The sequence below is a fragment of the Diachasma alloeum genome, unplaced genomic scaffold (assembly GCF_001412515.2).
Source record: "Diachasma alloeum isolate Michigan unplaced genomic scaffold, Dall2.0 Dall_scaffold_00625, whole genome shotgun sequence".
In the NCBI taxonomy this organism is placed as follows: domain Eukaryota; kingdom Metazoa; phylum Arthropoda; class Insecta; order Hymenoptera; family Braconidae; genus Diachasma; species Diachasma alloeum.
The window spans coordinates 64,963-80,449 of record NW_021680757.1 but is presented as its reverse complement, the minus strand read 5'-3'; the positions used below and the strand labels follow the sequence as shown (position 1 = coordinate 80,449).

General features: G+C 35.6%; 1 protein-coding gene across 1 annotated transcript in view; it reads right to left on the bottom strand.

Annotated features, from left to right (window-relative positions):
- Nucleotides 1-1,232: 1,232 nt before the first annotated feature.
- The window catches only part of LOC107043750, a 55,191-nt gene continuing 40,936 nt past the window's right edge, over nt 1,233-15,487 (bottom strand). Inside the window, exon 3 of the mRNA XM_015265363.2 lies at nt 1,233-1,536. Within this exon, the coding sequence (XP_015120849.1) occupies nt 1,417-1,536 (120 nt within the window). The 3' untranslated portion in view covers nt 1,233-1,416. The remainder of the gene's footprint in view (nt 1,537-15,487) is intronic.

Below are 15,487 nucleotides of genomic sequence, written 5' to 3'. Positions count from 1 at the left end.
CAAAGTTTACATAACAAAGACACAATACCGCATTAAGCAAATATTAAAGTCACAATCACAATTTTTATCAGTCAGTAGATTATCCGCCCATTATCCTTCCCACGATCTTTACAACAAAAAGCAGAAATTTAAAAACAGTTGCAAAAAACACTCACTGCCGTCATCTCTCTTCCCACACCTTCTTTGCCGCCACAGCTCTCCTCGCCAGCAACTTGCCGAAATATATCGAAACTGCCTGATCGCGAATCCTTAATTCTAATTGGTCAATGAGTCGTGTGAACATGAAAGTATTTTCAAGTTCTTCAAACTCACAAAATATTTCTTACATCATAATTATCAATTTTCTCATGTGTAGTATGTGAGAAATTGATTGATTGTTGTTTCTTCGATTTTCATTCATCATGTACGTTCATGATTTTGATGAATTTCAATAGCTTCAATTTTCCTTGTTTAGCGAATAACATAAATTTAATTCTCTTCCATTTTGTCACTTGACTATTGGTTCTAAATTCTAGAAAACCGAGAAAACTTTCCTGGTTTTAAACACCAAGTACAGGAAACTGTCTATTGTTTATTAATTTGAGAAAAATTTAGAAAATTGTCTAGTTTTCTAGAGAATCCTTGAATTTTCTGAATATAATCCAAGAATATTGTTCACTTTTCTAGAAAATCAATTCATAATACTTCCTTTGTTTTTCACCAATTGCGAGTATTGATGGGGGTCACTTGGAGGGTCACTTTGAAAAGTAAAAGGGAATTGATTGAAGAGACAAAATTATTCATTGATGTTTCACTTATCATTCTTCTTTATCATTGGTTACATTTTTTTCCTATGTATCATTTATTGTTATAATGTATTTATGGGTGTATAAAATTTAATACTTTTGAAATTTGAATGGAGAAAAGGAAGCTTCTCTTCACAAGATCGCGCGTGTTCGCTCCATATAGTATAGAAAAATAAACATCTATTGATTTTCATCTATCATTAGCTATGAAAAGACTGCACGGAAAAATTTATATAATTTTCTAGTGAATGCGTCTATTGAATTTATTCACATATTTTGGGTGAGGTTTGTTCTTTCGTAAAATATTGTAACGCGTCGTCCGCAATTAGGCCCAAATTATTAAGGCAATGCCAAGGAAATTATGAACGTTTTATTCGATTGGGTCTATAGGATCAGGAAATGAAAATGTGCATCCAAACAAGAATACATATTTATTTTCGTATTTGCATTGCAGAAATCAACGACACGAGTTTCAAACTTCTATAATTCATTTTGAAAAATTACCACTCGTCGACAGGATGATGAGCGCCAGCAGTTTGTTCTGATTCATCGGGCCCAACGTTCAACAAACTTTGAATTACTATTTGATTGAGTTTGTTCGTTCGGCTCGAGTTACCAGATCGATCTAAAATCATCGGTTTCTTGTTGTGGTCAGTGCAGCACGGTAAGCCAATACATGTTGACGTAGCTCCTGGTCAGTTGGTGAGAATGACGTCAGTGTTCTAAGTCGAGCCTTTGATATCTCCAAGTCCTAGAATTGTTGGGGGAGTTTATTATTTTGCTTTTGCGACGTTCTTCCTCGTGGAAATCAGAGATTATTTTTATGATTATGTTTTTCTTTCTACACACGCACGAAAAAATTTAATAGAAAAACCTAGACAATTCTATTGGATTTATATTGAACTTTCTATTAGTTTTTGGCCGATTATATTGAAATTTTCAAAAGGAAATATTCTATAGAAAAAGACAGTAGAATTCGATATTCCTATACAACTTATTCTATTGAGATATTTTCTATAGAATTTTTTCGGCTTAAATCTTCTAAGTTTTTTCATTCTATTTTTCTTTTCTTCTCATCAATAAAATCAACTTAAAAAATTAGAAAATTTGAGGAAATTCTATAGAAAATATCTCAACAGAATAGGTTGTATAGAAAAATCGAATTCTATTAGGCTTTCTCTATAGCATATTTTTTATTGAACATTTCAATACAATCGGCCTAAAACTAATGAAAAGTGCAATAGAATTGTCTATAGCGCATTCGTTAGGTTTTTCTATTAAATTTCATCGGGCGGGGAGTTTTTCATGACTTTTTTTTGTTCACATTAGTGTGATATGAACGAAAAATTTTGTTTGGAAGGAGAAATTTTTTATAGTTTTTCATGTTTCAAATCTTTTTATAGATTAGGGTATCTTGCGCGCTATGAAGATGTCCATTGGATCTTATAATGTTTTCTATTAAAGATTTATTCATTCCTCATGAATGCATCAAATGCATTGTATATGCCTATTGTTTTAATGGGTAAATTATTGAAATTTGTCAAATTAGCCAGCACAAAGACGAAGATGTGATTTGCAACAGGAATGGAAAAATAATCCCATTCAAATCGATAATTGACACTGAAGAGTGATGTAGTCGATCTGCATAATGATTTCTGAATTTATACTACTTTTTTCTTAGTGTTTGTTCAGAATATTTTTGGCTTTTAACTGTACCAATATCTCCAAAACAGTAATTGCAAAGACACTGAAATTCTGGCTCTTAATTGGCACTGACACTCAAATGTTCGCTAAGTTTCAGCTAGATCAGTTGAGCCATTCCGGAGATATAGCGCACTGAGAAAAAAAATCAATTTTGCCACGTAATTATTTTCTTGGAAGAAGAATTTATTTTTTTAGGAGTTTATTTCTCCAGGTCCGTCATTCCCAGATGGTCTATATCCATCTCCAAATATTACAATTATTTTGAATTATGGGATGATTATGCTACATATAACCTTGAATGAACTCCGTTGACAATCATTAACATTTAGAATTATTCCCAATTATTTTACCTAAGAAAAGCTTAAATTTGAAAAAATTCAAAAATAATGAAGGGTGTTCATTCAAGTTCATATGTAGTATAATCATCTCATAATTCAACATAATTGTAATATTTGGAGATGGACGTAGACCACCTGAGAATAACTGACCTAGAGAAATAAGCTCCTCAAAAAATAGATTTTCCTCCCAAGAAAATGATTCCTTGACAAAAGTATTTTTTTTCACAGTGCGATTCTTCAAAAATAGTTTCATGCAAATAACTGAGGAACTATCCCACCAATTTGATTTTTTTTTCATTCAAAGTACACGTCATGATAATATCTATTTGATTGAATTGTAAAAGACTATCCCACCGCAAATAATGCAGTTCTATTCTTGTTTTTCTATTTTTCCGCCGAGATTACGGATAATAACGTAAGAAATCATCGAAAAGACGAAGTTTAAGGGGAGACTGCAGTGAAATTTGAAAGTTTTCGCTCGGCCTTGAAGGCTATTGCACGACTTTTGGTATATGAAGGGATATGTTTAAAAGGAGAACAAATTTTGGACTCGACCCGTTTTGCCCCGTACGTCCCCCAAAAACGTCATTTTTCATGTTTTTAGCTTAAAAATGCTGTTTGCACCACAGTTTTCATCCAATTTTAACTTTTTTTCCGAAATGTTCGTTATATTCCAACGAACAAACCCAAGTATCCGTTTTACTTCATGTGTATTAGATCATGAGAAAATGATTTCGTTAGTTTTTGTTTTTTTTCCTCTTCTTAGCTAATCATAATATTCGGTGTTTTTTTATTCCACGTTATAATCACACGTAATCGGAATCTTATGACAACAAAAAATATGGGGAGTTAAAAAATGTTGGGATTTGCTAAGAAGAGGATAAAAAATCAAAAACCAAAAAAGGTCATTTTCTCACGATCTAATACATACAAAACAAAACGGATACTTGGGTTTATTCATTGGAGTATAACGAACATTTTGAAAAAAAAAGTTAAAATCGGATGAAAACTGCGGTGCAAGGAGCATTTTGCAACTTGTGACGTGATATATTTTCCGTCACAAATATTGATGTTGTCGACCGTTTCGCGGGTGGGTTAGTTAAAGAAACTCACCAGAGGGGAAGTCAACCGCCGATAGCGAGGGTCATGATTAGAATTTTGTTTCGTTATTCATTTTGATATGTTTTATTTTTGAATCGAATTTGGCGCTGCCACGCTCTCAAATGGGGATATCGTAGTCGGAGGACTTCGAGCGAGTCGAGAGTCTACGAGGGACATCGAGAAGGACTTCGAGGAAGCCGGATGTCTATGAGGGATTCCGAGAGGATTTCGGGTTTCACCGAGCGAGTATCATGGGTCTTCGGACGGCCTAGATGTCGCTAGCTCTCGGGACGACGTTGATGGAGCGTGATGCAGACGCCTGATAATTAGGAGAGGAAAGGGAGGAATGGAGAAAAGTGTGAAAAGCAGAAAGCAGCTTTATTTTGGAGTTTTGAAGGAACAGTTGCGGCTATGGGACAATTTTGGAGCAAGATTGCTGAAGGTTCTGATTAATCCTAAGGGATAAATAATTTTGTGATGGAGATTTATGTTGGAAGTTGGCATGCGCGGACGTTAAGCAGACTGACCAGATATGCTGGGGAAAATGGTTGAATCCTGATAACTCGGATTCTGAATGGAGAGTTGCTGTCACGGGCGAGCCAATGGGACTCGTTGCCGCGTTTTCGGCGGTCAGCGTCGTAATTATGGGAAAATGCACCTCACTTTCCGTTTGGTGATCATAGAGTAGCCATCAATAATTCGTGCGTCGTCTAAAATTTGGTGCCGAAGCAATTTCCCTGGAGCTGGAACCATTTTGGGGAGTCGGAGAGATCATTTTTGGGAATCTAGAATCGAGGAGTTTCGTGGCAAGCGGGATTTGTCGGAGGATTTAGCAGACTGGAGGGTTTTTGGTAAACGCAGCAGACCGGACTCGTGGGTGAGCATGGTAGTTGCTTTTATTCAGCGAAAAGTGTTATTTGTAACGTGGGCAGGGCTTTGGCTAAAGATTACAATATTTGATTAGATGTCGCGCATATCTGAGTCCCGTAGGACTGTAGTTTTTTTGAAGATTTATTGCCTGATGGAGCCCTCGCTACTCTGATCAGAATTACTGTAACAAAATACTTCGTACAGCTCTCTCTCATTCTCTCGTTTACTCGCGTTGGAATCCAATTTCCTTTATTTCGCTTAGTCGATTTGTCATTGAGTTCAACGGCTGAGATTTGAGTTTGAACGCTTAAATAATTTGTCTCGCGACCAGCGTTGCCAACCGTACCATCTTCCTAGTATCTCTACTAGGATTTCGGGTACCCATACAATGTACCATGATTGGATTAATGGTATCATGGTATCCCACTTTTTTGTCCCCTGAGTGGGTGATTTTCGGGTATCATTTTTTGGTCAAAGTTATTGGAGAATTTCAAAAATTCACGGTTCAATTTGAAATGAGTAAAGGACATCTAGAGGGGCCACTTTCATGACTTGACTAGCTCAGCAGCGCCATGAAAATACGGTAAACCGTCAGTGGATAATCTCACTTTCATCGAGCAAAGATTTTAACCAATGAAATTCTTCAATGCTGAACGATTAGCCAATGCCAGAGACCGACTCATATGTGAACTGCTGGTTATCTTACTCAGCCATATTTCACAGAATTCCATAGCATTAGGCAATCTATCGTTGCCGAATGACTGAAGTTTCCGCTGAATTCTGTTCAATTTCCCCCAAATAAAAATCTTGAATATCTTAATTGAAGAACGAATTAATTACGGTTTGTATCAAGGAAATTTGAAGAAATGATGAATGACTAAAATTTGTAAAGCTGGGTTATATTTTCTACTCTCCTTCTAGATTTACACAATGAATAATGACCAAGACCCTTTGCAAACACCTCCAAACAAGAAACGTAAAACCGCAAATGTGAAAAAAGAGAAATTTGCTCAGAGATTTCGCGACGCTTGGTTGGGATTGCCTGCATTTAAAAATTGGCTATCAGCTGTTCTAGATAATGTTTATAAAGCCCACTGTAAATTGTGCAACCAGGATTATACTGCAGATGCATCACTCTTGGAAGCTCATGCAAACACTAAAAGACATCTTGAAAATGAGAACTCCTCAAAATCAACTAAAATGACTATGACTCAGTTCATCAAACGCACCAATGATAACGAGAAGTTGGAAGCAGCCGCAAAAAGTCTTGAAATAAAACTGGTAGTATTTTTTGCTGAGCATGATGTTGCCTTTAATTGTATGGATCATCTCGTCGAGCTCTTGAAAGATGGTGTTCCTGATTCTAAGATCATTGAGAAAATGACTCTGAAGAGGACCAAGGCACCTGCGATAGTGAGGAATATAATTGGAGAAACTGAAGCGTGTGAACTGACACAAAAATTACTGAAATCGAAATTCAGTGTTTTAACTGATGAATCCACAGACATTTCCTATACAAAAACCAGCTGAATATTAGTAAGGTATTTTGATGAAGAGCGAGGAGGTATTGTAACAAAATTCTGAAACTTAGTTCAGGCTTTGGAACCAGGGAAATTAACAAGTGCTACCGCTGAGCACCTCCATCAGAATATCCTTTCCAGTCTTGGGAAGAAAGGAATACCCAAAGAGAATGTAATTGGTTCCGCTTCTGATGGATGTAACGTGATGATGGGGACCAAAAATGCAGTTGCCAGTCGCTTCAAAAGAGATTTTCCCCATATAACTGTAATGAAATGCATAGGTCACTCTCTGCACTTATGTGCTTGTTAAGCATGTGCACGATTATCTCGACGAGCTGAAGATTTAGCCAGTAATGTCTATAATTTCTTCAGCTCTAGTGCAAAACGACAATGTGAATTTGGAGAATTTCAAGTTTTCACGGATACAGAAACTCACCAACTGCTCCATCCTTCCCAAACTAGATGGCTATCACTAGTGTCAGTAGTCGATAGAATCCTTGAACAATGATCTGCTCTCCAGCTCTACTTCAATGAGAAGTGGCTGGACTTGAAATTAGTTGCTGCAGAATCCATCCACAAAGCTCTGAACGATCCATGCGTCAAATTACATCTTCTCTTTCTAAAGTGGGCACTGCCCAAATTCACACGAGCCAATCAATATTTCCAATCGAGCAAAGTAGTTATCACTGATCTCCATGAGGTGATGATTGACTTGTACAAAGATTTTCTCCATGCTTGGAGAAACTGAAAATATTCAAACCAAAGTATGCATTGTCTAATGTGGAGAGAGAAAAAACTCCCTCTTTACTTGAAATTCTATCCATCTTACCTAGAGTTTTTCTGCGAAGGAGCAGCATCAGGTTGTCGATGATGAGTGGTGTGCATTACCTGGACATTCCTTCGACGAAGTGGAACAATTGAAATCTATGGAGATTAATCAATTTTGGGCGACATTATTAGCAGTGAAGACCGAAGGAGGCGAATTGCTGTTCTACAATCTAGCTAAAACAGTCCTAGCTATTTTATCACTGCCTCATTCCAATTGTGATAGTGAGAGAGTTTTCTCCAAAATTAATCATTCCAAAACTCAAGTCCGAAATCGTCTAATTGTACCCACGATGCGTGGTATTGTTCTATCTAGCCAACACGTAGAATCAAGTGGAGGATGTCCTGGATTTCGACCATCTGCTGTAAGGTTATCAAGGATGACCAAAGATTCCCTGTATGGACCAAAGAAACCGGGAAATTCTGGTGGAAACGGTATTAACTCAAACGTAATTGTGGAGGATGAAGTCGACTGTGAAAAGTTATTTGACGAAAGTTGATATGTATATTCGTGGAAAAGTGTTGGGGAAAAAGGAGGGATACGAAGGAATATGAATTGATTCATCTAACGCATTGCACTTGTGTAATGCATTATTTTTATTAAGAGAGTTTATATTACAGAGTTTAATTGATGTGAGAAAGTATGCACATTAAAACAAAAAAGAGAGAAATGACCAAACTGAATATTTTCTAATTACCGACAAGAATTCTACTTTATCCATCGATACCATTATTCTGTGCAGAATACAATTTTTTTCCCCTCGCCATACCATGATCCGAGCCTCCCTGGTCGGCAACGCTGTTCGCGACGCAGTGATTTTATTTTGATTTTAAGTTTCTTTATTTTAAGATCTATTGATAAAATAACGGTGAAAGAATTAAAGTTAAAGGTATTCAATTTTGAATGCTAATTGACTGAATCGACTTCTCAATATGAACTCTTAATAATGTTGATTAATACTCGTTATTTACTATTCGGTGAATAACTGCACGTTGAAATACGAATGGATACTATACGACATCTACAGGTGATTTGCTCGAGATAGACTTATATGGTGAGAGGCTAAGCCTAAACTGATTCGCGCGTGTTTCGGTGCCTTATGACTGATGACCCGAAGGGTCCCGGAGGTTTTCGAAGTAGGCCGATGGTCGACCAGAATGTTCTGGAATTTTAGTTGCGTTTCAAACAGAGCTTTTTTATAGAGCGAAATGTCAGCTATAAAAAAGATTCTAATAAAAATTTCTCTGTCCCTCTTCATTTGCAAGATATTCATTGATAACCGACTCTAAACGAAAAGCACTTATTTTAGTTTACCAATTCACGACGGCTTTCTATAACGGTTTGAAATTTCTGCATAGTTTTGTGATTTCTAGTCGAATTAATCCATTTTGTGCTATAAATATATTCTTTTTCATGTTATATTTTTTCTTAAAGATTACTGAATTTTTCGTCCTGAATGCCCCCCCCTTACCAGGGGTTTCACCCCCGGACTCCACCGGGGGGGGGGCTCCACCCCTGGACCCCGCCAGGGGCGCCGCGCCCCCTGAACCCCCGCGTTGCTTTTTCGACCGATACACTTTCTGAGTTTTGTCTTTTAACACGAAAAGAAAAGACAGGTTTTTTCTGCATTTTTGCTCTGTGTTTTGACACGAGAAGAGAGGCTTTTTTTGATTATCTTGTTTTTGTATTTTGATTTTCTTGACTGACACACTTTCAGTATTTTAACAAAAGAAAAAAAAAGAGAGTTTTTAGTTTAAGTTCTTTTTGCATTTTAACACGAAAAAAAGGTGGATTTTCTCAGCATTTTTGCTTCGTATTTTGACATGAGAACAGAGGCTTTTTTATTATTTTGTTGCTGTATTTTAACTTTCTTGACCTACACACTTTCGGTATTTTAACAAAATGAAAAAAGTGAGTTTTTATTTTATTGTCTTTGTATTTTGACACGAAAAGGAAAGTTGGCTTTTGTCAATTATTTTTGCTTTGTATTTTGATATGAGAAGTTTTAGTATGATTGTTTCAATTTTGTTTTCGCATTTTCACATGAAAACAGAGTGGATTTTTCTTTCATTTCGTTTTTGCATTCGTACATATGCCAAGTTTATATTTTTACAACTTTGAAAAAACTTTGGAAAATATCAATTGATTCCTGATTCAAATTTTCGCGGGTTGAGTGAAGACTATAGAGATTACAGTTTTATTACCATCAGAGTAGCATCTAGCGGATTTTTTATGAATCATGTTCAATTTGAAAAATACAAGGCCGCCATTGTTTTTTCTTCGCGATTCTTTGTTCTTTCTTCATTGTTTGTCTGGCAGCGAAGCAGATTAGAGTCATTTGTTTTCGTAAAGTGTTTATTGAAGTTGTTACAATGTCTGAATGACAACCCCATCCTCAATTGCATTCCAAACTTGCGAATTTTTCGATATTTACCTCATTTGGAAGGCTTGTTCAAACAAATGAACAGTCTGCCCAGTTTTTTGAGCAAGTTGGATTGATTCCTTCAAGGGAATCCATCCCCCCTGTCTGTGATAAGTATGGTAAATCGATGCGAGTAGAAGATCATAAGCAATCCAAATTAGGATGGTTACGGAGATGTTCTTCAAAAGCATCGAAGGAGAAAGGAGCAAAGGACTGTCGACAGAGTCTCAATCCAGCTCACGGGACGTTTTCTGATGGACATACGTGTCATTTAGCACCTAAGAAAGTTTTGGCGATAATCTGTTCTTCTGTTACAAAAGTTAGTGTGACGACCGTTTACGATTATCTCAGTAACTGGCAGAAGCAAGACGGAGAGCCTGTATTGAGTTGTGGTACTGTGGTTCATTAATACAGTTACCTCAGAGAAGTTGCTGAAGTAATATGTTCCAATGCTGATTTATATCTTGGCGGTGAAGGTAAAACGATTCAGATTGATGAAACGTTCTTAACAAAACGTAAATACAATCGGGGTCGTTATACTGAGCAAATGACAATAACAGTATTGGGAATATTATGCAAGGAGGATAAAATCTGCCGTTTTATCCAAGTTGATAAGAAGATCAAAGCAGATTTGTGGCCTTATATTAAGAAATTTGTTCATTCTGATACTTCCCGTATCTGTACAGATGGTGGCAAACAGTATCATGGGGTTAAACAAATTTTCTCAGAGGGTACCACGCATTGGACGACTAATCACAGTAAAGGTGAGTATGTAGAGAAGGATAATCCTGCCAACACAATCAACGATCTCGAGTGTCGAAATCGTTGGTTGAAGCATGGGATTAAGAGTCGTCGAAGTCCTACACTTCTCCATCAGTACATGGCTCTTTATGATTATCGACAAAACTTTCTTGAGAAGCATTATAAAGGTGATCTGGGATCACAGATAATGCAGATGCTTATGGACATCAAAAAAGTTTATCCAGGGTATGTGGATGGGACTCTGCAGACTAAATTGCAATTGAAAGAATTAAAAGCACCTACAGTAGAGTCAGAGAATTTGGGTGGCATTGCACCTCCACCGAAACGTCTTCGCCAAATGACATTTCAGGAATTAATTGATGATGTACTATCTGATGAGGATCATGATGAATGATGATGCATTAGAAATTAATGATCCTGAATTCAACATACACGATTATCGTTGACTGACTTCTGTAAATACACATATACTTCCATACATACTGACATACATACATACACACTGCCGGAGTTATTCATGCTGGATTTTTTATTTTCCATGTTGATAATTCAAAATACGGTGTGAATAACACCATGGAATGCGATACAGACTTTCCCTCCACGTGGTGCATTCTGGGTAACGCTAAGAGAGTCTGAATTTTGTTTTCAATCAATTTTTCGCAGTCAGAATTTGTTGTTCAATTTTATTTTATTTCTATTGAACTTTTATTCGCTGTCGGGCGATTCTATTCAAATTTTCATTAGAAAATATTTTATAGGAAAAATCAATCAAATTAAATTTTTTTCACTGCTTATTCCATTGAAATATTTTCTATAGAATTTCTTCGGTTCAAATTTAAAAAAAAATGAAGAAAACTTAGAACATTTGACTCCAGAACATTTTATAAGACATATTTCAATAGAATAAGTAGTATAGAAAAATTGGATTTTATTGTTAAGCTTTTTTGATCGTTTTATCGATTTTCGTTTACTTTTAAGTGGTCTAATGGTTTTAAAATTGAAAAACTACTGTTGATATTTCTTTTTTTTTATGATAAATTATTTCATAAAAATTTATAATTTATAACCAGCAACTTTAGAAAAGTCATATGGAAGATAGCATATTTCATCATTTTTATCAATAAAATGGTTCATATCGGGAGAACTAATCGAGATGGAATTTTTTAAATATTCTTTCCGGATTCCTGAGGCAAAATACGTCGGGAAACAACCGTCCAATCACGGCGCCAAAGGAATCAGAATTGTACCTTCGTGAACTTCAGAAAATTACGTCACAAACTAAAACTGTGAAAAATTACGTTTTTGGTAGATGTACGGCCACAATGAGTCGAGCCCAAAATTTTTCCTTAATTTTTAATATATTCCTTCATATGCCAAAAGTCGTTCAATGGCTTTTAAGGCCAAGCGAAAACATGAATTTCACCCTGGTCTCCACTTAAGGTGTTTCGTACCAAAAAGGTAAATAATGACACTCATCGAGAATTCATATAGAATGTTTGTAATCGCAATGGAATTATCTATGGATTTTCCTAGAATTTTTTCAGATTTCCTTTTCAAGCTATTAAGGGGATACGTGGGTGAAATTTAAAAGTCTTCACTGGGCCTTGGGACCCATTGAACAGTTGGTGATATATGACGGAATATGGGAATAAGTAGGGAAAATCGCGGACCCGATCGATTTTGCCGTCTATAACCACGAAAAACTTAATTTTTTCCTGCATTTACCTTCAAAATGCTCCTTGTGCCGTAGTTTTCATATGATTTTAGCTGTTTTTTAAATCTTTGTTACTCTTCAAAGAATAAAATTAAGCATTAGTTTTACTTTATTCGCAACAGATTATGAATAAATGAAATTTGAATTTCATAAATTTTAGTTTACTGTAGAGACGCGACCAATTTATGAAAGTTGATTGAAGTTGCTTTTTATACATTGGCTCTTATGGAGATTATTCTGTTTAGCATGAAACTATATTATCAACTCGGATGGTAACGCGGTTCCGTGCTAAACAGGAAAATCTCCATACGAGCGCATATATAAGAAGCGACTTCAATCATTAATAATTTGAAAAAGAAATCTGAAAAAATTCTAGGAAAATTCATAGATAATTCAACTGTGATTATCAACATTCTATATGAATTCCAGATGAATGTAATTATTCACCTTTTTCGCACGAAACACCTGAAGAAGTTTCGCAGATATTATGTACCACTAATTTCTTAAATATCTCAAAAACTACTGGGCCAATTTCAATTTTTATTCATTCAAAGTTTTCATCTTATTTTTCTTATTCATATTTTTTTAATTCAATGTTATGAAAAAAACAGGCATTATAGGGAGGGAGGGCTAAAAAGTGCAAAAAATAGGTAACGTAATATTCAAATGTTCCCCATACTTGAATTTTCAAGGAATTAAAAATTGCAGAATGTATCCATCTGCAGTTTCCTGATTTCTATTAATTTTGATAGAATAATTGAATTGAAATTGTCAGTTTCCATTGATTTCTTCAGTTGATTGTAACTTTTGAATGACGAAAGTCCTCAAAAATTCAGTGCAACTGTCACTTGATGTAAATTTCCAAGAAGTGTACCGAAAATTTCAGCCCAGACTTTTCAACAGTCTATCGAATATCATTAACTTTTTTTCTGAATAGACTTCAATGTGTCAAACTTCTTAAACTCATTGAGACCAATTAAAATTCAATTCATCATACAGTTTCGGAAACACCTATATTCCTCCCAAGATTAATGTTTCAATTATCATAAAAAAAATCATTATTGAAAAGATATTTTGTTCGGTTTTCCACCGAATTGTTTTTCACATGCACACAAAGACGTACTCACGCACACTCGCTCTGATCTCATGCTTGCATGGCTTCGCGCAACTGACCTGCGCAATCGCCTCAAATGACCAGTGGCCTCTCACCTCTGACACCCGAGGCGCCACATGATGGATAGGTAACCAGAGAACGCCCCCTTTTACAATTTGGGCAACGTTCACACCTTTGATTTTTGCTACCTGCCACCTCGTGGCCTGTTAATCGCTCTCATTCGCTTTTCAGCCATCGCATTGTATACATCGTGTTCTGCGAATATATTGTTTTTCTCGAGTTCTGCGTATGATTGCCCTGCGTATTTAATGCTTTGAACTGCGTTAATTTTTATTGTAACCCGCGCTATTTGTTTTGACCACCTCGATAATTACGCTAAACTCAACACGTGTAAATATTGACTATTTATTGTGATAATTAAACTGACTATGTGTGACCAACGTGCACGTGTTGTGATTTCTGGACCTTCTCGCGCTCCCGTGAAAATCCACTCATATCCCGGCCATCGCTTCCTTATTCCACTCAAACCATGTCTTTAAGAATTGACGTCAATGATGTCTTGATTATTTTCAGAATCACGAGTTACAACATATTGTTTATGATTTTCTTTTTTAAGGGCGAGTCTACTATGAGTTTTAGTAGTCGCGGGCTAGTGGAGTGAGATTTTTCATACATTCAAGATCGACTATATATGTCTAAAAACTAATTATATTTCAGTCTCGTTCTCGGGATTATAATCCTGATATTTACTGGTAGTACCGTTGATCATGCAGATCAAGCCACAAGTTTAGAGAGCAGTTCAAAAAAGTGCGCCATGAGGGCTTGGTGGCACCACTATAGACCTGTCGTTTTCATAACGTTTTTTGTGCTCAAAAGAGACACATGATAGAGAGCATTTATATTTACTTAAAATCAATTGATTAACAACTTTTTTCATTATAAAATGTGGACAAATATTAGAACGAAAAGAAGTGAGCCTCCAGGAGTAATCCTACAAGAAATGTCATAACGGGAGAAACGATTGCTCCACAAGGGTGATGTAACCTCGAAAGGTAATATTCAATTCTTTGAGTTAAAATTACTTTTGTCATTTTTAATTTTTACGGTCGCGTCGACATGAATAAGTCACGTTGGCGTGTCCTGGCTGGTGACAATTGCACGAAGGAGGCAATGACAACCAGAGCATTGGAAAGTTTGATTCCTTTCCACAAAAAACAAAATCCAATGATTTATCAGGTTTTTTCCTGATTTTTCGGATGGAAATCATCATAAATTCTCGTAAAATAATTCTAGAGACATTGTCAAAGTGACAAAAAATTTTAAAACGTTGGGGATCTCCATTCTATTGGGATCAAACTTTGTTAATCCTAAATCAGGGATACAGGAAGCATCTTCACATAAAGTTCGAGGATGTTTTAATCAGTGAGATGATGATTCCAATGAAATGGAGTTGGCCTTCATCCTGACCTAGTACCCAGACGATATAATTGATAGGTAAATAAGACACAACAAACATTTGTTTGTTTTTGATAGAAATAATTGATTAAAATTACGAATGAACAATTCGTATTTTATGCAACAAAAACAGATTCACAGAATCAACATTCGAGGAGAAAATCCTCTCTCTCCAAGGTCCAACTCTGAATATTGAAGTTCTACTCTTCTCAATTAAATTGACGAAAGATAATATCATTCATAAATGAACTATCATAATTTTCTGACTTATCAACGTTAAGATAAATCCTCATGTTGGTTGTGAATGATGTCAAGTCACTAAGAAGGTTTCAATACTGATCTCTGGATAGAAACCTGGATGCTTCTGGCTCAGATTCAATTTGAATTTATTTTTATTTTATTTTTTCATTCATTGAGTCAAAAAGGGGCTCACAGCTCTTAACATAACTGAATAATCAGTGAACTACAGAAAATATGAGAACATAATTCTACCTTATTTAAATATATCCCTCACAAAGCCAATGTGCATTTTCTCAAACGGAATGGGCTTAGCTCAAAGATCCTTAGAACTGTAAAAAGGCTGAAATTGCCAAACATCAAATATGTAAAACAGTTCCACTTCGAAATTAAATGATTTTTTGAGAAAATTACTCAACCTTGAAATTATGTCAGAGGTGGCAATTTTCTTTCTTTGCATAAATCCATTATGATTTATTATTGTCTTCAAATTAATTATGTGAATATTACAAATTCATAAAATATATATATATATATATATATATATATATATATATATATATATAGTATTTAATATTAATATATATTGAGAGACAAAGCTGTTCTTTACAAAATTGAATTTTGTCTTATCTCACCATA